Source organism: Haemaphysalis longicornis, unplaced genomic scaffold (genome assembly GCF_048455015.1).
Source record: "Haemaphysalis longicornis isolate Haplotype H1 unplaced genomic scaffold, Haemaphysalis longicornis Haplotype H1 scaffold_10, whole genome shotgun sequence".
NCBI lineage: Eukaryota > Metazoa > Arthropoda > Arachnida > Ixodida > Ixodidae > Haemaphysalis > Haemaphysalis longicornis.
In genome coordinates, this window is record NW_027526204.1 from 47,599,141 (window position 1) to 47,620,454 (window position 21,314).

Genomic DNA, 21,314 nt, shown 5'->3' on the forward strand with positions numbered 1-21,314 from the left:
AATTGTGCGGGGAAAAAAAGAAAATTTAAGCAGATTGGTAAAAGCGAACATTGGAATTAAGGACAGAGAATGGGAATCATGAGTACAGCGAATAGCAAGGGGTTTCAAGGAGGGACTCCAGTCCAAAGAAAGTTTGCGTTGATAAAATAAATACAACAATTTAAGGCAGAGAAGCTTTCTTTTGGACTCCTGGGTTTGACTTCCTTTGTTACGCATCAGCTCGAAAACAGAATCTGTGCGACGAAATTTGGAATAAACAAACCGAATAGCCCTTATTTGAATCTTTTCTAACGAGTCAAATATTTTTGTTGCGTGAGGGTCCCAAAGAGCGCAAGCATATTCCAGTTTAGGTTTAATTAGCGTTGTGTATATAAGTAATTTAACATTAGGTCGAACGTCTCGGAGCTTATGTCGAAGTAAACAGAAGTTACGAAAGACAGAGGAAAAACCATTAATAGCATGCGAATTCTAGCTTCGAATATTTGTTAAGGTTATGCCCAGACATTTATATTCCTGTACTTTGTTTAAGAGATTTGCTGCAAGAGAGTACGAAAATTGGTGAGGATTTTGTTTTACGGTGATGCGAAGTGAGGCGGTTTCTTCGGGGTTTAATGTCATGGCCTATTCAAGGCTCCAGGAGAGGATTGCAGTGAGTGACGAGTTTAGAGCTTCTTGGTCACTGATAGAATTAATATTATTAGAAATAGCGCAGTCATCGGCGAAAAGTCGAATTTGGAGGAGTTCTTTTATGACGGAGACGATATCATTACAGTAAATTGGAAAAAGTAAGGGACCAAGAACGCTACCCTGAGGGACGCCGGAGGTGACAGGAAGAGTACTAGAAATAGAACCGTCAAGGCCTACACATTGGCTTCGATTCGACAAATAATTCAGAACCCATGCTACAACAAAGGAAGGGAGCCCGATGAGATGCAGTTTGTGAGTTAGTTTATGATGCGGCACGAAATCAAACACTTTGGTGAAGTCTAAACATTACATCTACCTTCCCACCATCATCGAGTGTCGAAGCGCAAAAATGAACTATTGAACATAATTGAGTGGTGGCTGGAAACCCCTACCTAAAACCATGTTTTAAACAAGGCAGAATCTGGTTTTCGTCAAGAAAATTTAAAATAAGAGTTCATACTACATGCTCTAGAAGTTTCTATGAGGATGGCAGAATAGAAATTGGACGATAGTTAGCAAAAGGAAGAGGGTAACCTTTTTTAACGATAGGAAGAACACGTGCCACCTTAACATCCTGAGGTATAATAGTAGATCTAATGGAAGCCTGAAAAATAATAATGAGGGAAGGGGCTAAGAGTTCATCATTCACTACAATTATGTGCTTTTCCAGCGAGAATGGGTCTGGGCAGGGCTGCAGTCATTCATAAGTAAACCCCGAAAAACGCTATAAGTAATAAGTAGCATGTCCTAATTCTTCTTTTCTTAGAAACTGAACGTAGAAACCCATCAAACGTTCACAGAATTCCTTCGACGGTAATCAGTCAACATAACAAGCTGAATTTGGCCTTCGTAAGAATTTTTCTACTGAGTCAGCTTTGTCAGTCAATGAACCTTGCCCCATTTCATGCAGACACCAATGTATTCATATTTAGTTTTTTTCAAGAACGACAGAACAGTGGAATTTACTGCCGGGTGAGATTAGGAGCGCATCGTTGATTCAATTTCTGCCTTTTCTTGAGAGTCGTGTCTAATCAATAGTTCCTTGCTTTGTTGTGTTGGTATGTGCGCCCCGTCCTGCAGTTACTACTCATTGGATGTATAACAATTTTTCTGTGTACATTGGCATCTACAGAATCGGGATTTGGTTCTGAATGGAATTGCCATGTGTGTAGGTGTGTATACTGTGTTTTCTTGTTTCCTAAAGTGGAGCATTTGCAATCACTGCTGTGTATTTCAACCACTCCTGCTATAGCCCTGAAAGGCCTGCAGTATGTGAAAATAAATAAAATAAATAAAGAGGGTGTTTAACTCAGTATATATAACAAGCTTGTCACTTAAAATCTTTGTGGAAATTAATAAGGCTAGTGATTGCCTTGATCATGACATTCTCGGAGAAAAGGTAGACATGCATGGAGTGCGTTGTGGGAGACTTGAAATGTTTACTTCACAACTAATGATGGGTAACATAACGGTTTTCGTTCATGCAAATTGTACCTCTAATGAACCAGTGTTAGAATTTTGTTCCAATGTTTACATAAACGACGTGGCAGCAATTTCAGAAAGACGCCAAATTTGCTATTTATGAGCGAAAAAAAACAGCGCGAAGAACGGGACAGGGAAGGACAAACGGACGAAGCGCTGTCCGTTTGTCCTTCCTTGTCCCGTTCTTCGCGCTGTTTTTTTTTTCGCTCATCAAAAAATGTACCAACCAGCCCAAATTTCCACCTTGTTGAAGTTGCTATTTATGCTGACGACGCCTTTCTATTTGTTGCTGTTCCTGTAACTACATAAAGAATAGCAGAACATAAAACTCGATGAAGCCTTTTAAAATGGTCAAAGGTAATGAATTTTATCATAAATATATCTTCAAAGCTCTCATGTTTTGCCCTGTAGATCGTCATACAGAGAATAGTGTATTCATTGGCTTAGGTAGTAATGGTATTGAGGCCGTAACCGAGACTAAACCCCTGGGGCTGGACCACCTTCGATGGATTGAGCACACTCATAATGCATCTGTTCAGCCAGACAACATTAAGTACACCGGAGTCTCATTCTTTGACTTGACAATTAATTCATTCATATTTAAAAATATATGCTCTTGTGTTGGCTGCCGTGACTGCCAATGGAGGGAAACGCATCCGACCTGACCCACACGACTCCTGCTGGCGATCGCTACCCAATCGAAACATTTCGAACAGATCGGAATCGATCTTCTAAGCCCGTTACTCAGTTACGGACTGAGAACAAACTGGTGACTTTGTCATGAATACTGAAATGGAAGGTACATGTTTGTACAGAAGGTACAGAAGATAGCTGCTTTGACAGGGTATTTTCTGTGACATTGATCAAACACCCCGCAACTTTTTAAAAAGGGGAGGAAGAGCACCTGGAGTCATGCTTGTGCACGTGAACCCCTTTCTCTTGTATTTGGCGAGTTTGCTTCCTTACGCTTGTGGCGTATTACGACTCTCACTCCTATGTTTTCATTACCAGTAGGGTAACGTTGCGGTGTTCGAACGTCTTGCCTACTTTTATATTGTATCCGTTTTAGTTTGTACAGTATTACTTTGTGTCACTCACTCAATCTGGCGCGCAATGGCTTCTGCGCGATACAAAATGTAATTATAAAGTATAAGGCACGCTACTCTCTAAATGCAACCAATTATAACTTTTCCCTCTTGATTGAATCTTATAAAAATATGCACTGTAAGACAACTAAAATGCACTTCATAACAGGGTGGTACAAATAAAAATGGGGCAATAAATACTGGATGAATGATGTGAAACAAGAACACAGAAGAACCAATTAAAAGAAGAATAGAAGGGCGGCGGGAAGCCTTGCTTAAGAGCACCCTGCCAGAAACATGCTGCAGGAGACACTATTCTTATTCATGCGGACACGCGTCTAGTGTGGTGTTGTGACAAAATTTTTGAAAGAACCCTTCGAGGATAGTACTGCCCACTGAAATGTAATAACGCTAATACCAAAGTTCGATGTGGAATTTCTTAAAAAGGGTGGCTTTTGCCGCGCCTCTCGCTGATGGCATATTTGTTCCAATGCACGAAACATGTGCAGCTTTCCCGCTCATGGCAGTCCTTTCAACAGTGATTACTCTGCAATGTTTTAGCGAAAGGAAAAGTTCCTTTGCGCAGCTAATATTTGGGGTGAGTACTTGCATTGTGCACAGTTTCAAGTCGCGAACGTTGCGCGACTGGGTTCCTGAGCCATGAGAGCTATCCCATAGAAATGCATGGGGAGTTAGATTTGACAGCGAATTACATCAAAAAATATTCAGAAACCTCAAATATTCTTTTAGAGTTTATTATTCACGTTGACTTCTAGCTTTATGCCAAATATAATTTTCCTAAAGTGGTTTTTCTAGGTTCCCGAGAGGTTCTAATTTTGAGCAAGAAAGCTGGGTATGATGTAGTTCACAGCACCGAAAATGCCACATCCTGCACCGAAAAGCTATCAGATGGGTTTAACCTGCCAGATGGCGTTGGCCACTGCTCGTGAAAAGTAACGCTCGAGCGCAAGTGCTGAATAACCTACTAAAGGCTTCAGTCATGACCTCTTAAAGCATGAACCGTCTGGTGCGGCTTTATGGCGCAGAAACGGGCACATTAGGCCAGCTGGTGGGTAAAACACGACAGCTGCGGTTCCCCTGATAGCGAAAGCATGACTCTGTTCGGCACTGCTGACAGAATTAGATTAACGCCAAACATTTGGTTCCCAGCTTTCTTCGGCTGCGCAGTGAGCACAAGGTTTAGCTGAATGCTAGAAAGGTGGAAAAAATGCGCCACCTGAAGGGAGTGCCCGTCTTGCAACGGAGTCACGTGAAGGGTTTATTTATTTATTTATTTATTTTAACCTATTAGGGCCGGTACAGCGTGAAAAAAAGCAACGTGGGGATAGGCAGCTGACAAATAAAATAAGCAGCACTTCAGGAACAGACTGTTCGAAACCTCATACATTGAATATAAAAAAGCCCACATCGACGCAGTTAGGCTTGCTGCCAAGTTGGTTGCGCTGAAATATTTCCCTTTCGAAGGACGGCAATGTTCAGCGGCAGCCTGCAAAATTTCTCATAGTTGGGGTTGGTATACAATTCTTCCCATTAAGCGCTAGGTGGGAGAACGGGGTGGTTGTGAATAGTAAAAGTGTTATCAGAAAGTTTTAGCCCTCCGTCTGTTCCGTCGTTTCCGTTCGTACCGCATTTACTGAGACCCGACTGAGAATTTTATTATTCGTCCAGGTAAGGAGGATTAGTTCCACAGGCCTCCCTCGCTATGCATTCGCATTCATTACGGTGGCGGGTGTCCTCCTCGCCTTGTCCCTGCGCACAGGCGCAGTCGAGTCCCGCTTAACACGGCACAAACGGAAAGGACGGAACAGAGGGAGCGTTGAAACTATCTATTATTCAGTGATATTGTAATTACTATGTAACATGGCTTTTTATGGTTTTCTGTCAGGTACTAAAGCTCCTGGGCCTAGCCAAGCTTGTGTTCGAGCAGCCGGCTGCGCGAGCACGATATGATTAACCAGCAATGATTAACCAGTGGCAGCTCTACAAAATGAAGGAAATAGAATAAAATATGGGTCCCCGCCGAATACGGATTTTAATGTAACGAAGGGACGGGGGGGGGGGGGGTGCGGCGTCAAGCAGAACCACCCGCCGGCGGCTGTCTTCGCTGTACCGGCGCTGCGTTCCCACCACTGCCGACCTAGCTGCTAAGAAAAGGTGAAGTCGAAGCGCTAGCGGCTTGCTGAATACGACGTCCCGAAGCTCCCCGTCAGCGTTTGTAAGCGTTGCCAAATAATGAGTGTAGCGATTGCAGGAACGATTGTGCGGTAAAAGAGAATCACATGAAAATTGCGACAAGAAATTCTGATTCTGGTGCATGGAATAGAGAGCAGCAAAGATGCCACTGACAAAGCGAGAGAACATGACCGCTGCAGCATGTAAAACGCGAAGCATGGTTGGCGCGGTGTGCGGGGGTTGTGCGGCAAACAGCGTGTTTTGGGCCTCGAGAGACGGGGCCAGGAGTGCGGATAGGACTGAGCTTCAAGGTTGAGAGTTCGAGATATTTGGTGCTGACTCATGCTTAAAGATCCGTCCGTAAATCTGTAATAGTATTAAAAATAAAATTTTAACATTTATTAGCTTAAAGATCATTTCGACCATTGGGGCGCTTTGTTAACCAGCCGTGAGTGCTGACGGATCTTATACGAACTTGGCGTCCTTCATCTTGCTCCTCCTGAATCATGTTGCTGTGGCTTGGTGTAGAAGACTCGTCCGCGTTGCTGATCTCCTCTTCTCCATATTCTTAAGCCAGCATGGATGTGTCCCCTGACATTTGTTTTTGCAGTTTATGTTCAAATACCTGTCCCGTGAAAAAATTGTCTTCAAGTATCGAAGAATGTTCAAAGACCTGTCCTATGGAAGAATTGTCTTGAAGTATCGAAGAATACTTAGGGAGATGTGTTCTCGGGATGTCTACGTTTTATGTATGCAGTGGTCTGTCCAACTTTTGTTCTTTATTCGTTGGACGATAACACACAGACACAAAAGGAGAATCAGAAACAACTGATCTGGACGTGCTCGGTCTTTTCTCGCGCTGCCACAGGACTGTTTTCTCGACTGTAAAGCTGACGCGTTTCATACCGACCTGTTAGGTAAGTTTTGGAGAGCCCATTGTGATATGAAAATAAAGCGTGTTCACTGTTTTCTCGATGCCAGGAAAGCTCCAGAGCTAAGTTTTATGGTAGGTATGGAGACATTTTCACTGATGAGCGTGCACTCCCCATGTGTTCTTTATTAAAAGTCTAACGGGTGGCCTGGTATGCTGGGATAATTACACACAGGACTATTCCATTTATTGTCATGTCACTCCGGACGTAACAGCTGTTATGCTGCCGCCCAGCCAAGGTCTTTTATCTCATTACATTAAGCTCATTACTTCCAGGACTGATCCAACACCCTATCACAATTTCCAGCAGTCAAGTAGGCAGGAAAATGATTAGTAGCTTCGTCCCAAGGTGACCCATGTAAATCAGTTTAAAACACTCCGTTGATGGGCGTTCTGGTTCTGACATCTACTTTTGGGTAGTCCACAATTAAGGCAGCTAAGCAAAGGTTCAACAAGCATCCTACACCCTTCGCAAGCGCTAGTTCATCTACTGGTAGAGCTGCCATGAGGTTTGCAAGAACCTGCTTGTAATCGCACGTCATGTCCTCCCACATTTGGTCGACCATCTTTCTGTGAATTTGCTGTAACAGCACAAGAAACACGAGACAAAAAGAAGGAAAGGGCACAAATACAACGCTGATTCAACGCTGTGATTCAGCGCTGCCTTCGCGCCCTCTTCTTCTTTGTGTTTCGTGTTGTTTGGGCTGTTACTAGAGGCAATGTACAGCGTGGTCCACTGTTAAAGGTAACCGGTGAGCGCGTGGACGCAGCGTGGCCACAGAAATGGCTAGAATCAGACAGCATGCACATGCGCACGGACTGCATGAAGCGGGAGGAGCCGCTCTTTCGTCTGCTACGACATTCCGCTGTGCCGCTCAGCTTGCGATAGCTGAAGGATTTGGCCGTGGAAGGATGCTGAGCATCATGGTGAAGCGCCGTAGCAGACGACACAGCGGCTTCTCTTGACTGGTGCGGTCAGGGCCCATGCGCTGGCTGTCTGATTCTAGCCACTTCTGCGGCCACGCTGAGGCCACACGCTCTCCCGTTTCCTTTAACAGTGAACCGCACTGTACGAACTCTTCCAGTCGTCTGTTTCCAGGAATTAGTTTGCTGCCGGGGAAACTCCGAACTTCGTGTTACCTCCTTTTGCCCCGACGTCGGTGGCGACGATATCGCACAGTGTTCAACGGAATTGAACATTATGAACCAGCTAATCGGAGCACAGTTGAAAACAGGAAGGTGATCTTAGCTCCACTGACCTGGAGCGGAGCCCTGCGACCGCTGCACACTAGGCTGCAGGTGCACGCGACAATAACTTCTTGCCGTATCCCTTCAGTGTGCAGCATACCGCGCACTGCGAACCCGGTACAGGCAAACGACCTGCTAAACGTTTTCAACTCCTTGCTGGGTTACCGTACCATACAAAAAATGACCGAGCGCTTATACAGCGCACATGAGGGAATAAGGTATCTGTGCATCTAATCTTTCAAACGCAGGTACAGTCCACTCACTTGTGAACTGCCCTTTCCATACCTTCCTGGCAGAGGTGGTTTTCGATTGCACGATACAAATGATTAGGGAAATGCTTTGAACTGCAGGGCTGACCGCGGTTCTTGGAAAAAAGCTGTATTGTAAGCATTTAGAATGTAGTTAAGGGTTGCATTTGACTACATAAGAAAACCTGCGCTGAGTTGTGGACTTATTCATGAACTTTGAAGCTTTTCAGCACGAGCGGCGAGAAGACTGCGTGATGGAATATATTTCCATTACAGCGGGTAACAGCCGCTCCACGAGGTAAATAATTTCTCGTTTTGAAACTGTGCAGACGCCAAAGCTAAAACAAGACGTATGAATAACCATTCCGTTACGCCTTAAAGGGGGAGTTTTCCGTCCCGAAGCAATGGGTTGTACAAAGGAAGGGAGCGTTAACTGGTGTTGAGTGGGGAGCAGCAAAAAGACATTAGAATACTTGTGGCAAAAGACCATCCAACCCACCGCTGCGGTGAAGCCAGAATCGTGGTTATCCTCGGACAATAATTCGAGAGTACATGTGAGTCAACAGATGCAGTAATATTGCTCACGCAGGGGAGATGCCCCTATTCAAAGGATAAGGAAGCTTTTAGCAGCCGTTGTGACCCCTACCACCTGAGCGCAGCGCCACAACGATTACCACTGTAATAACCGACACCATCATTGTAACCATCTCAGAGGTGGTCGTCTGCTCTTAAAGGCGACGGAATGCTGTAATTCCAAAGGCCGCCGTGGTCCGATATGTGGTCAAACGACGCCTTCCTTTACGGTACGTTCGCCGGTATGTTTAACAATCGCCGAAACAATGATTTAGAGCAGAAGGCTTACGCGCTTTGCATACACAAAAGAATTCTCCAAAGAACTTGTTCCACAGCAGCCGTCCCGTGATGGTGACAGTGCCTTGTACATCAAGGAGTAGCATGATATGTGCGACTATATCATGATATTTGTCGTTAAGCGAATGCATGAAGCTCTTCGGCGACGTTGAACTAACGGACGAAAGCCTCGCTGGCACACTCCTTTAAGGCACACTTGCGATGCGTGCTGGTACTATAGTGCACTACCATCTTCTACCACCTCTGGATTCACGTTTCGCCTTTTGACCTGGTAGGGGATGCTTAACTGAAGCCGTCACAAAATTGCTTGTTGCGCATCATACCTTCTTGCCTTCGGCACACACGTCTCCCATGAATAACGCATGTCCGCATGACGGGGTTCAAGCTGTTTGCTTGAAACTGACAGCGAACGTTGCGTTGGTTTGAACACTTGAGCTCCCGGATGGTTCGTACTTTTTCCAGGTAGCAATATGGCTGAAAGATTGTACCCTTGGCAGTCACATATTCAAGTAAGGTCTTCATATTATCCCCAAAAGCGTGATCTTGAATTCTGGGTCCCACGCAGTTCGGGAATTGTTTATTCCTACCACTGATAATGACACCATTAATTCCAACCCCTGTTAATTGTTCTTCGCTTGACGTCGGCTGGAAGCAAAGAATATAAATCCTATTATAGCACCAGGATGCCAAACTTGGAAATTCTTCATTCGGCCTCGGGATGCTTTTAGTCTTGAAGGGGCGTTAGTGAATTTCCGTAGTTCACTCCAGCATAGGGGTCTGAGTGCAACACCGTGTTTTGGGGTGCCTAGTTTCTATTCACTTGTTCGCACTAATGATTGCGGGGTTACACAATTGTTGGAGAGTTTCTAATATCTGAGACAACCCCGGCAGACCTAAGGGATCCCTCGCGAAGCTTTAGTTTTAATAAATGATGTCACTTGTATAACAACTGCTATTTATACATGCTGCTCAACAGGTACTTATACATTCTTGTACGGGACGAAACCAAAAGAAATTTTATGCCAAGGTCGCATGACGCCAAACTACATCATTTTAGATGCGCGCGGTGCGAGGTCGGAGCAGCGCTAAGGTAAAAAATTACGTTATTTGCCCCCAAACGTAATGCGTAATGTTTGCGGTGCTTGGTAACAACAAAAGTACTGTTTGCTGGTTTGGATGGCTGAAATGCCCCACCTTCTACTCGTCTCGCTGTGATTGTGTCAAATGTTTGTTTCGGTAACAATAAACACAACCTAATTTTCAGTCGACAGATTTGTGCACCAGAGACGCCGAGGAAGAATATGGACAACAGACTACAGGATGGAGAGGAAGCAGATGAGTTTGCCTCTGCTCTTGGCGACGTTACGATGTAGATTTATGTCAAATAATTGCTCTGCCGATAGTCCAATATAATTACCGTGACACGTGCAAGAATTGGCTGTGAATCTGGTTCATTCACTGCTGATGACGTCATAGGGCGATTACGTCTCTGCTTCGCCTACCACGTAGATTTTCTCCTCCCATCCTGGCCTCACGCTCTGTTCCCCTCTCTTCTTCCTCCCATCTACTTGCACATGACCTCATTACCAGGCTTGTTTCACCATCACATCTTTCTCAATCCCACTATTCTCCCTACGCTCACTTCTCCTCCCCACTCACACTTCCTCGCCACACTTTCACTCCCTAAACCCTTCCCCATTCCCCGAACCCCTTCCATGCGAATGCATAAACAGAAGTGACCGGCCAGCATCATCTCCGGAACTAAATATATTTTCATCATTGTGTTGTTGGCGCGTTAGCATTCAAGTGATGTGGTACGATCAAACGAAGCTATAATCTCCAAGTCATATTTTTTGGCGGCGACGTGGTTTGGCGAACGCCAGACGTACAAACAGGATTTCGTGACGTCATGGAAAAAGTGCCCGAAAGTGAGTTGGGAGTCGCCACTGTTGACCATGTTTTTGTAATATCTGAATTATTACTTTTGGTATTGCTGTTAATCAGCACACCAAAAGCCTCTTTAATAAATAGAACTTGCATGTAGCCTTCATGGCCCGTTTAACCCGCATTGACTGTCCTTCAGCGTCATTCATGCACAAAATTAGCCTACAGGGAATTCCATTGAGGTGGATGTTACCACAACGAACACTTCGCTATGAACTCGTTTTCACCTTCAGCTTTCGCTATGTTACTGAAGTTAGTTACATTTTAGTTAAGAAATACTTTTGTATCACTGCAGGCTACAATGATTAAAATCAGTGAATAATTGCGGTTGTTTACAATGCCGCCGTTGAAACGATAGGTAGTCATATGTGACCTTACCATGTGGGCGATGTCCAGAAGTGTCCAGTAGGGCCCCCTCGGAGCCTTCGGGTAATTATTAGGTAACGTTTCTGCCGACCCGAACAGGATCAGAATAGCCAGGGGAGAACATTTGAGGAGAAACGATGCGATTTCCGCTGGTCGAAGGGTGTCCGCCATCTGGAAGCAAGGCCATTGAAAACCACAGGATAAATTTAGCGGCGAAAGTTTATGTGAATGCGTGCGCAGCAGTAAAAAGAACTACAGATCCAAACTTTGGGGATCACCACTCGAGCGAACGGTTTTGATCGACTCGTATTGAAGCAGCTGGCCGTCGTCAATTCTTCATGTCGTGGTTTTCATTCGCCGATCCGAAAGCTGCTTTTATGGCATAGCGGAAAAATCTCCTTTGTGCGAAAAATGTCCACTGCTTGCTTACACGCAACACGAAAAAATCATCACTACCCCTACCGCAATCACAACCGCCCCACCACCATCATCATCATAATCATTATCACCAGCAGCAGCAGCAGCAGCCTATTTAAGTCCACTGCAGGACAAACGCCTTTCTTAGTGATCGCCAGCCGCTCCAGTCCTGCGCTGCTCGATTCCGTTCCCTGCCTCTGAGTTTTTTTCTTTGATATGTCCAAGTTATTACCCTTCCGCTACTATTCGTGACTCACAGTATCCGTCTTTTGCCATGTACCCCTCTTTTTCCATGGTGGTTTACCGGTTGTCCCTTCCTCTCACTACATGGTCGGCCCGAGTCAATTTATTTTTCTTAATGTGAACTATGATATCTTCTACTCGAGTTTATTCCATGATCCAGGAATATAGTTTGCTCTCCTTTGCCTACAGTATCCAGCAACTGTAAAGCACCGGGCCACGGCGGCGGTCAGGCCAGCGACACAGTAGAGGTTGCTAAGAATCTCTGGGGCTGGACAGGCCGCCTTTGGAATTTGAACCTGGCAACGTTCAATGCGCAAACCATGTATAGCGAGGGAACTTTAGCAATACTACTAGAGGAGTTCTGAGAGGAGTTAGAGAGCTAAGCGAGGTCAGATGAACAAGAAAAGGCTTCACAGAGCTGACGAGCTGGCATATTCTGTTCTACCGAGGACCGCAAGAAAATAAAAAGCGCGGGGTGAGACGCAGAAATAGGAGGGAACGTGGCAGAAGTTTTAGCATTAACGAAAGAGCTGAAACCGTTGTGATGGATAAAGAAGCGATACAGGTTAAAGATAGTACAAGCCTATGCGCGAACAATTAGCTACGATGATAAAGCAGTAAAAATTTTCTACGAGGGCGTCGAATCCGAAATAAAAAAAGGAACCACACCGTTCACATTCGTGATCTGTGACTTTAATGAAAAAAACTTACACCATCTTCCCGTGGGGAACCATGAGGAGGATGCGAAGCATCATAGTGGTTCCGTGTAGGTTCCATTGTGTTGCCGTTATGTTGTTTCATTTATCGGAGCACCAATGGAAACGTAGTGTGAACCCCCATGTAGAGACAGAGAAATGTAGAGAAATATAGAGACAGCGAAGAGACCGACACCGGCGTTACCTGATCGAACACCTCCTGGTTCTCGACTTTCTTTATTGCGTGCTCACGCTCCTACCCCGCTGCCCGCCCTCTTCGTCCTCTTCTGTGGTTAAGCTGCAAGGCGCGTGGCGCTTGCCGCCACAGCTTTCCCACGGGAAATTCAACATCCTCCTCTAAAGTTTTCAGTTCATCGTTTCCGTTGACGTTCAGCTTCGCGTGCCTTCGTTGTATCAGTAGCTTCTTGACGTGAATGAGTGAAGGACATAAGCCGCGTTCGTAGCACATGCTCTCGTCTCGGTTTGTAGCGCAGTGGGAAGAGCGCCACGTACCTCCCGTTGCGGTCAGATAGTCATGGGATCAAAACCGGGCGCCACCTAACCATTTCTTTTTATAGTGGACTGCGCTGACGTCCAACCAAACGCTGACGGGGCTGAGTAGACGCGCATGCGCAGTAGAGTGCGGACGGTGGACAACAAAAAGGGAGGGAGGGACACAGCCCCGAGCAAGAGATGCTGCGCATCTAAAATATGTGACAAGGAAATAGGAGAATGGTCAGTGGGAAACATGGAATTAGACAATTGCCCCAGTCGACGAGATAGAGTGGTGGTATTTGCAGGGAGAAATAAGCTATAGTTAAGGCGCACAGTCTTCTACAAACGAAAGAATAGGAAATGGACATGGAAAGGTCCGAACGGTAAAACACAAAATGGAATTGAGTTCATTTGTAGTGACAGACATTGTGCAGGACGTTGAGGTGCTAGGCAAGATTCGTAGAAGCGATCATAGGAGGGTTCGGTGCAAAGTATTGCGTGCTGTGTAATTAATTTACGGTCTTGTAAACCTAACAACATTCCTGAAAAAAAATCCAGGCTGAATGCTGACCACGTGACGGTATGGTAAGGGAGTCACCGGTTAAGGAGATACCACTTTCGCGGGAGGCGGTGCCAGCCAATTAGTATTGTACATTCTTTCCACCATGGTCACTCAGCCAACTACTCATTTCCCGCAGGCTCTTTTGTTCGCGAGACAAATCTGTAGGCCGCACCAAAAGGGGGGAGATCGAGAACGCTGTGCCTCGACGAAGCCGCTTTGTAATGACTGCCCAGGCAGCAGGCTGGTTTTACAGCTTCCAGGACGATGACCGCCACCACACAGGAAGGGAATATAGAACTGAACTTCGGTAAAACAATTGTTTCTTAGGGACAGCCCTATAATGCTCCTAGATGCAAAAGACTGAACAGCTTTACTAATTATCTCTATTGTGGTTGAAAATTATATTAAAGCGCCCTTTTTAGATGAGAACAACAAGACAACAGAACTGAGCTGGAAACGGGTTCAGAAATTGTCTGTACTGCTGTTTATGAATGCTAATGACCGAATAATTTGAAACAACAAACCCTAAATGATGATCACCCAAACAAGGACACATTAATAACTGCAGCTATTGGCTATAGCTGCGCGAGTAGAGTGGTTCTCTAAGGGCAATAATTTCTGTGGTTGAACCGAAGGAGGAAGCTGTAAAACGAGAAAATATCTCGATCCTGGACGTTTACCTTGTGAACATGGGTATCGCCCTGGGGCAGGTGATCCGTCCTATGTACCACTAGGGTTATGACTGCTACCACTAGGGTTATGACTGCTATTTGTGGCCGATTTCCGTTCTGAACCTGTGCAAAGTCTGCGTGGCCTTGCATGTGGAGTAGTGACGACGGGTACTTCTGGCGTTTCTGTTTCTATTTGCGCGGACAACTGCAAGCGGGAGACTGCAAGCAAGCGACACGAATCCTGCCATTACAAAATGTTATCAGATTGGCCTTACTGTTACGGTGAACGTTTAAGGTGTGAAAGTTTTAACACTGTGAACAAGACATTCGATTTTTCGGCGGGTGCAGTGGTTCTTAAATGTAAAGTTGTTGGAGCGCCGAAATCGCGTTTGTATTGCGTGCATTCAAGGGAAAATTGAAGAGTCAGTTGGTGATGATTCCCCCTACAGAGGCACATGTGGCTGGGTTTGATACCTCAAGCTTCCGATGTGGGGAGATCTTTTGTTACCATGTGTGCGCGCCACCATACCGCTGACAGGCGCATTACGGCGTACGCATGACGACGGGCACTTGATATAAAGATATAACGCCGTAGAAGTACCTTATCGATCCTTGTATTTGCAACGGTCAGCATAAGATAGATTGTATGCAAGAGCACAAGCAAACAGAGATTTCGAATGAACCCCAGATGGAAGACTAAGCAAGTTCAGATTAAGGCTCAGGAAGAATAAGACAAAGAAAGACTAAGTTCAGATTAAGCCAAACATACTTCAGTGTTCTTCCACTCTCTGAAGAAGGATGAAAACGGAAGCTGGGCGCAGTCCAAGGAGTGCACAAAACAAAACACTTTTCGTTTTTGCAATTTGCGATTGAGCATACTTCCTTCCATACTTCCTTACTTCCTCATCAGCCGAATGAAACTTGGATGGACTGGAACTTTGTTGTATATATAGCGAAAAAACATGAGGCTGTCCGTTTCATTCCCATAGAAGTCAATGCATTCTACAATATTTACAACTTCACTTTGAAATGCGTAATTATGAAAAGTAACGGAAACTCCGCGTGCTCGTAGAGCTGTCTTAGCGGCTGTGATTGTTTTGTTCCGGCATGCCGTCGGCGAGCGCGTAAAGCTTGGCTGCGCGGGAACTCCCGCCCGCCTGCCAATCTCAGCCGTGCACGCATAAGGGGCGACCGGTGATGTGCAGAAGCTGAGACGGGAAAGACACAGGCCAAAACGTCGCTCTGGAAGCTCCTAAAGGTTCTCATGTATGGACGAGAAAAACACCGGCCAAAACGTCACTTCGGAACACTAGAACACTAGATGTGGAGACGAAAGATGTGGAGCTCTTCAAGAACACTAGATGTGGAGACGAAAAATTTGCGCTCTACGCCAGTTCGTCCGGGCGCGCTACATGGGTAAACTGAGAAATATTGAGCTCCGCTGTAAAATGGGTCACTCTCTTATCTGCATGTGCAGCCGGTCTGCAGAACATGCCGATCTCCTGAGAGTTTCGCATGAAAACTGGACGGCTATGCACTACTGAAACTTTGGCTGCGTTTTGTTACTCGAAAATCGGGCGCTGTGATTCAGTGAGCAGAAGGCGGGGGGAACATGGTCGGCCTACCTAAATTTTGGTAACAGCCACGGTTATTGAGGTAGGTTATGCGTACATGTCTCCCTCGAGTAGTAAGGATAAACTAATTTTCAGTGATCCGGGTGATTAGGAAACGTGCTTCAGGTAATGTCAACTGGTTAAAAGGCTCCAATTTATGGGGGCCTTTTACGCATAACGTTTTCCCCATTTCGGCGCATCGTTTTTCTTTCTTGACAAAAAGTTTAGAAGTTCTTGTGTGTTCTTCAAAAAACGTCGTGTGTCGCAGTTATGAATAGAAATATGCATGTGAGTAATGTCATATTCGAACGATGGTTACATAGGGCTGGAGATAGGTGAAAGTCATCATGCTTAACTCCGTGCTTAGAAATAGTGAACAAATGTGTTTGGGAAAGACATATTTGCACAAAACTCTATTCGTAGGTTAGAGTTCCAGCTAAAATCATGCTGCATGCACAATGTCACTTTTATATAACTATCACACTATGTTCCTAGAGAAGCACCAAATTCCAGAAAAAGCGTTATTTTAGGCAACTGCAATGCATTTTGGAATTACCGCCTGATACGAACTGCACTGGATATAATGCAGTATGTAGGTTTGCATTTTTAATGGCCTAGCAGATGATTCTACAATTTGTTTTTGTAGTTATTCGTATTTATTGTCTTTTGACTCTAAGACCTCTGTTTACCTTGATGAACAAAAATCTTATGTTGAATAAGTTTCTAAATATCGCTGCTGAAGTCCTTCAGCAAGGGATTAAAATGAGAAAATGGTTTGTTTGCTCATTTGTGATATGTTTATGCGTGACAATATAGGAGGAGGTCCCAGGGCCAAGGGCTGAAAGGGGACCTCCTGTAAGTAATCACATAGACAATCATACTTGAAGTATTGACAGTACGGGAGACAACTCAACAAAATGAACACATAGTCAAGGGTAACAGAACGCAGGCAGTTGCATATTTACTGCGTATGTGGTCATAACTGTGGAAAAAATTCAAAGAGACCCGTTTTAAATACGTGTAATGAATGAGTTTATCGTTAGTTGGGAAGGAAATCCAAAACACGAGAGCGGCGAAGCGGGCAGTGGGTTTTCCTATAACTAGAGTGTTCGATGGAAAATCTACAGAGAAATTTCGTTTGCTAACCTGAATTCGTCCGAAACATCTCTCAAGTTTATACTAAGAACATTTTTATTTTTTTGTTTCGTATACACTTTCTTGATATGCTGTAAACAACATGTAGAGGTTGTGTATACACCTCCCAGTTTCTTACTGATAAGCAGCTTCTCGCTTTTCTCGCGAAGGGTTAGCATGCCGTCCGATCTATGCCTATCCCACACAAGCCACGCGTAAATGTTATCAGCGCCCGGTTTCACCCAGCTTTATTAAAGCAGACGTCACTGCTGAGTCAAACAGTCGTTAGTAAAACGTCAAACTTTAAATCTTAATAAATCATATCTCAAGTTTCGATTGACGTCATTGGGGTGCCTTAATTGCGAATAAATCTGTCAGAAATGGGTGTTCTTTTGAATCTTGAATGGTTACCGTTTAGACGTTCTCTTATCAAGATTACATTCCATTCGGGAAGCGACTAACTTGCATCCTAACGGAGAGATGGTCATAATGACATGCATATATTTTACCGTTTCGCAAAAGTACAGCGGAGTGGACGAAGTGACTATCAGGTCCTTACAGTTTGAAACGATCCAAAAACAGTCGCGACCCTTGTTTCTATTGAAATATTTCTATCTGAAGTTACGCGTTCGCTGACTGTGATTCACAAATCATTTTGGTCGCTGCTGAGTCAAACAGTCGTTAGTGAAACGTTAAACTTCAAATCTTAATAAATCACATCTCAATGTTTCGATTGACGTCATTGGGGTGCCCTAATTACGAATGAATCTGTCAGAAATTAATGTTCTCTTGAATGGTAACTGTTTAGACGTTCTCTTATTAAGATCACAGTCTATTCGGGAAGCGACTAATTTACATCCTAATATGCACGAGGTATTACCCGTAAAGAAAGCCATTTTACCTGCGTAGTACGAAGGGCGCCTGTTATTGAGGTCTAGGTAGTCCAGGTCTTCTGACATTTGGCATCCGGCCCCACACAGTGCAGGACACTAGTCCACGTGACTTGCGCCGGAAACAGCTGCTGTAGCTCGATGAGAAATGAACCCGAACCGGAAGGGGGATTGCTTCCATGAACCGACATAAAGAGAAAATGCGCAAATAGAGACCGCTGCGTACATTTACGCCCATCTGACTGTAGAAAATAGGAGTAAAGAAGGCTCGAGCATAGTGTTTTCGTATACTTTTTTGGAAAATGCTCCACGTGCATGTTCAGTACTGCCGTTAGGGACAGAAGTGTGCGGCTACGTAAAATTTAGCTGCCATGTGTTTTTTTCCTAAAATGGTTGTTTTCCCACCTTTTCGTTTGTGTGCAAACTTGTATTGAATCTCGTTTAGCTTTCCACCCTACTGCAATGTCCAACGGGAAATGTAGGTATGTAAATAAATAAATAAATAAATAAATAAATAAATGAATAAGTAAGTAAGTAAAAAAATAAAATAAAATAAACAAATAAATAAATAGACAATTAAACAAATAAAATAAATAAATAAATAAATTAGCAGGACACAGCGGGTTTAAATTCTACCTAAAATTGTATCAAACAGCTTTTCCCACCACTTGCATTACTGATTTCCGAACACAGCAGTTATCGTTTTCGTTCTGTTACTCCACTCCTTTCAATCAGGAAAGAAATCACATTGATTGTTGAATGTACAAAGCTGGTTGTTATTGAATGTTACTTTACCAATCTGCCGTAAAAAATGGCCTGTTTGATTGCGTTTCTACGGCTCAACTTCTAAGTACGAGCGAATGGTTAGGCTCGGAGGTGAGTAACTTCTAAGCGAAAAAAATGGGACATGAATGCCGTGTCCCATGCGCCTTAAAGGTGTCATGCCAAGGTTTCTCGTGCCAAAAATAAAATGACGTATGTGCAGGGCCCTGTTGGTACCATTGATATGTTATATTTAACACCTATGCGTGAATACATCGGTCAAACCAGGAGGTATAAAAACACACGTAAGAGGCGACCCTTACAAAACGTTTGGCCCCTACAAATATTGTAAAGGTAGATGGAACGCATTTCTGTCGGGTATACTTTGTGAGAATAAAGCTGCCCCAAGGGGTATGCAGGCAGCATTATGCGAGGTTTGAGTCTCTGGCGCAACGGAACGTCTCTCGGTAAGTGATTGCCGACAGACATTGAAATTCTAATTTTAACAGGTAAGCGCACCGAAACTGCACCTTGGTTACTAGGTCAAGCGTAGAAGAGTCCTGTGGAGTAGTTTTGACTACCTGCGGAATTGTAACCTGCGCCGCAATTTCGACACACGGGCAGACAAATAGACGTGGTGGACGGAGTTTAACGCAAGTCATTGAACTCAGCAGCGCAACGTTTTAACTCTCGCAACCACAGCAGGTGACCAATATCATCTGAGGATGCGTGGAGCCATGTTTTGTCGAATGCCGTACTGTAGAAATATTCGTGAAAAACCTCTCAATTTAAGTTGCTGTCTCATTCTTCTTGTTTAAGTTCTTCCTTACAGCTACATTTTACACTGCTGAGTGGTAATCGCTACATCTGAGTTTCATGTTCTTTGTGCCGTAGTGATTTGTTGTCTGCAAACTGTGCCTTTCAAAACAGTTGTGCGCGTATCGTGTTCTCTTTTGTGTGAACATTGTTGCCGCTTTTTCCCCCCAGCGATGTGTAAACGTTTGTCTCCGGGTACATTTTTTTTTGTTTTTTTGAATTTATTCCTTGTGTGGCAATTTTTGTCATAGTGCCGTTGATTTTCTAATTGCGAATGGTTGTAATCTGCCCAATTTGCTGCAGTGGCGCGTTTAAGTGTCATGCGCGTAAAATTCTGTGCAGGTATGCGCTTTCTCGGTTGTGTCTTCTTTTGTTTTGTTTTTTTATTTGACAAATATTATCAATGTGCTTCATGTTATTTTTTCTATGTTTTCTATTTTTTCTATTTTTTCTAACTTTTGCGTCCTTGTGAATTGTGAATGTAAACCTTCTATTACAACTCCTGCCTAAGGCCTGGCACTCAAGCTGGCAGTATTCAATAAATAAATAAATAAATAAATAAATAAATAAATAAATAAATAAATAAATAAATAAATATGGGCGCGGACTCGCCCGAAACGAATAAATCACTAAGGGGGGGGGACAGTAATAATTGGACGTCTCTTCACCATTGTTAGGCTTAACGCTGCGTAGCCCTTACGTTGACCCTAAAAAGGTGCTAAGCAACGCCAAACTCATTGCACATCAAACCCAGGGTACATGTTGACATCATAAGACCTGAAAGAGCAATGCAAGGTCCGGTGGGAGGCCGTCGCATACGAGCTTCTCTACCTTACTCTGCGGCGCAGCATGATGCCGGGGGTAAGAGCAGGCAAAAACACTCCGTCTGGTTTATTCTGCTCCACGCCTTGAAAATGGCAGTTTCGGGCCTTGCACAGACGATACGCCAAATCTCGGGGCGCAAGCTGTGTACCGCTAACGCGGCCATATTAAAATGTCAATTGCTTGCGCAGTCGTCAAGCCTTTGCCTTCCTGCGGATGCTGCCCGTATTAAAAAAAAACAATTCAATAGAAAAGTTAGTCAACGTGGGAAATCATAAAGGCCACGGCGGTATCTGCAGCTGGCGACACGTGTGCGAGTTCACCATCACGAACGAAGGGGGGTGATGGATATTTGTTGTACAAACAAGCTTGGGTGTGTTTCCACCGGGACGTCAAATGGCCGTAATCGTGGTCATTTTTCTCCCCAATGGAAAACCATCCGAGGTACCTTTTTCTGGAACCTGGCTGCCCGAAACAGCACCCCTATTCGTCGAACCATTGGAATGACGCCTGTTTACGGGAAGGCTGGCTAAACAAACACTTGCACTTTTTTAACAATCTGGCCTTCTTCATGTCTGACAGTACGTTTCACAATGGACAAAAATACAGCAGCAGTATTGCTCCACCTACCTCCCCTCTTGGATGACTGCTGCCATCGAGGAGACGGGTCGCCAGTTCAGAGCGCCAATGGTAAACCGTGGTACGCTTCACGGGTTATTAAATAGTTCGCTACTTTTTAGTGTACGATTTTTAGTCTACGATCTATTTGTACGATCTAAGTGTACGATCTATTTGCCCCATTATACTGTCCTTATATTACTCGTTCATGCATAGCCACCTACAGTATTGCGTTTCATCATGGGGAAATACTTACTTAACCCACTTGTCCCACTTACAGCATCTACAGAGACAGGCTGTAAGACTAATTACCTTTAACAGTCATTTTTCAGAAGCAAATGCAATTTTCAGGAACCTCAATGTACTACCATTACACAACCTTTTCCAGCAAAAGCTGACAACAATTATTTACCGCGTAGTTAACAACAAAATATCTATTGGTACCTTAACACAATCTAACCTGCTTTACCTAAACACCACGAGATTCTCTGAAAATAACAATCTGCTATTACCCAAAGTTAA

General features: G+C 44.4%; 1 protein-coding gene across 1 annotated transcript in view; it reads right to left on the bottom strand.

Annotated features, from left to right (window-relative positions):
• Positions 1-17,982, bottom strand: part of LOC144158457 (ATP-binding cassette sub-family C member 2-like) — a 112,593-nt gene extending 94,611 nt beyond the window's left edge. Inside the window, exons 1-2 of the mRNA XM_077689337.1 lie at positions 17,786-17,982; positions 11,067-11,225 (exon numbers count right to left, since the gene is read on the bottom strand). Coding sequence (XP_077545463.1) covers positions 11,067-11,225 — 159 coding nt within the window. The 5' untranslated portion in view covers positions 17,786-17,982. The remainder of the gene's footprint in view (positions 1-11,066; positions 11,226-17,785) is intronic.
• Between the last annotated feature and the right edge of the window lie 3,332 nt (positions 17,983-21,314).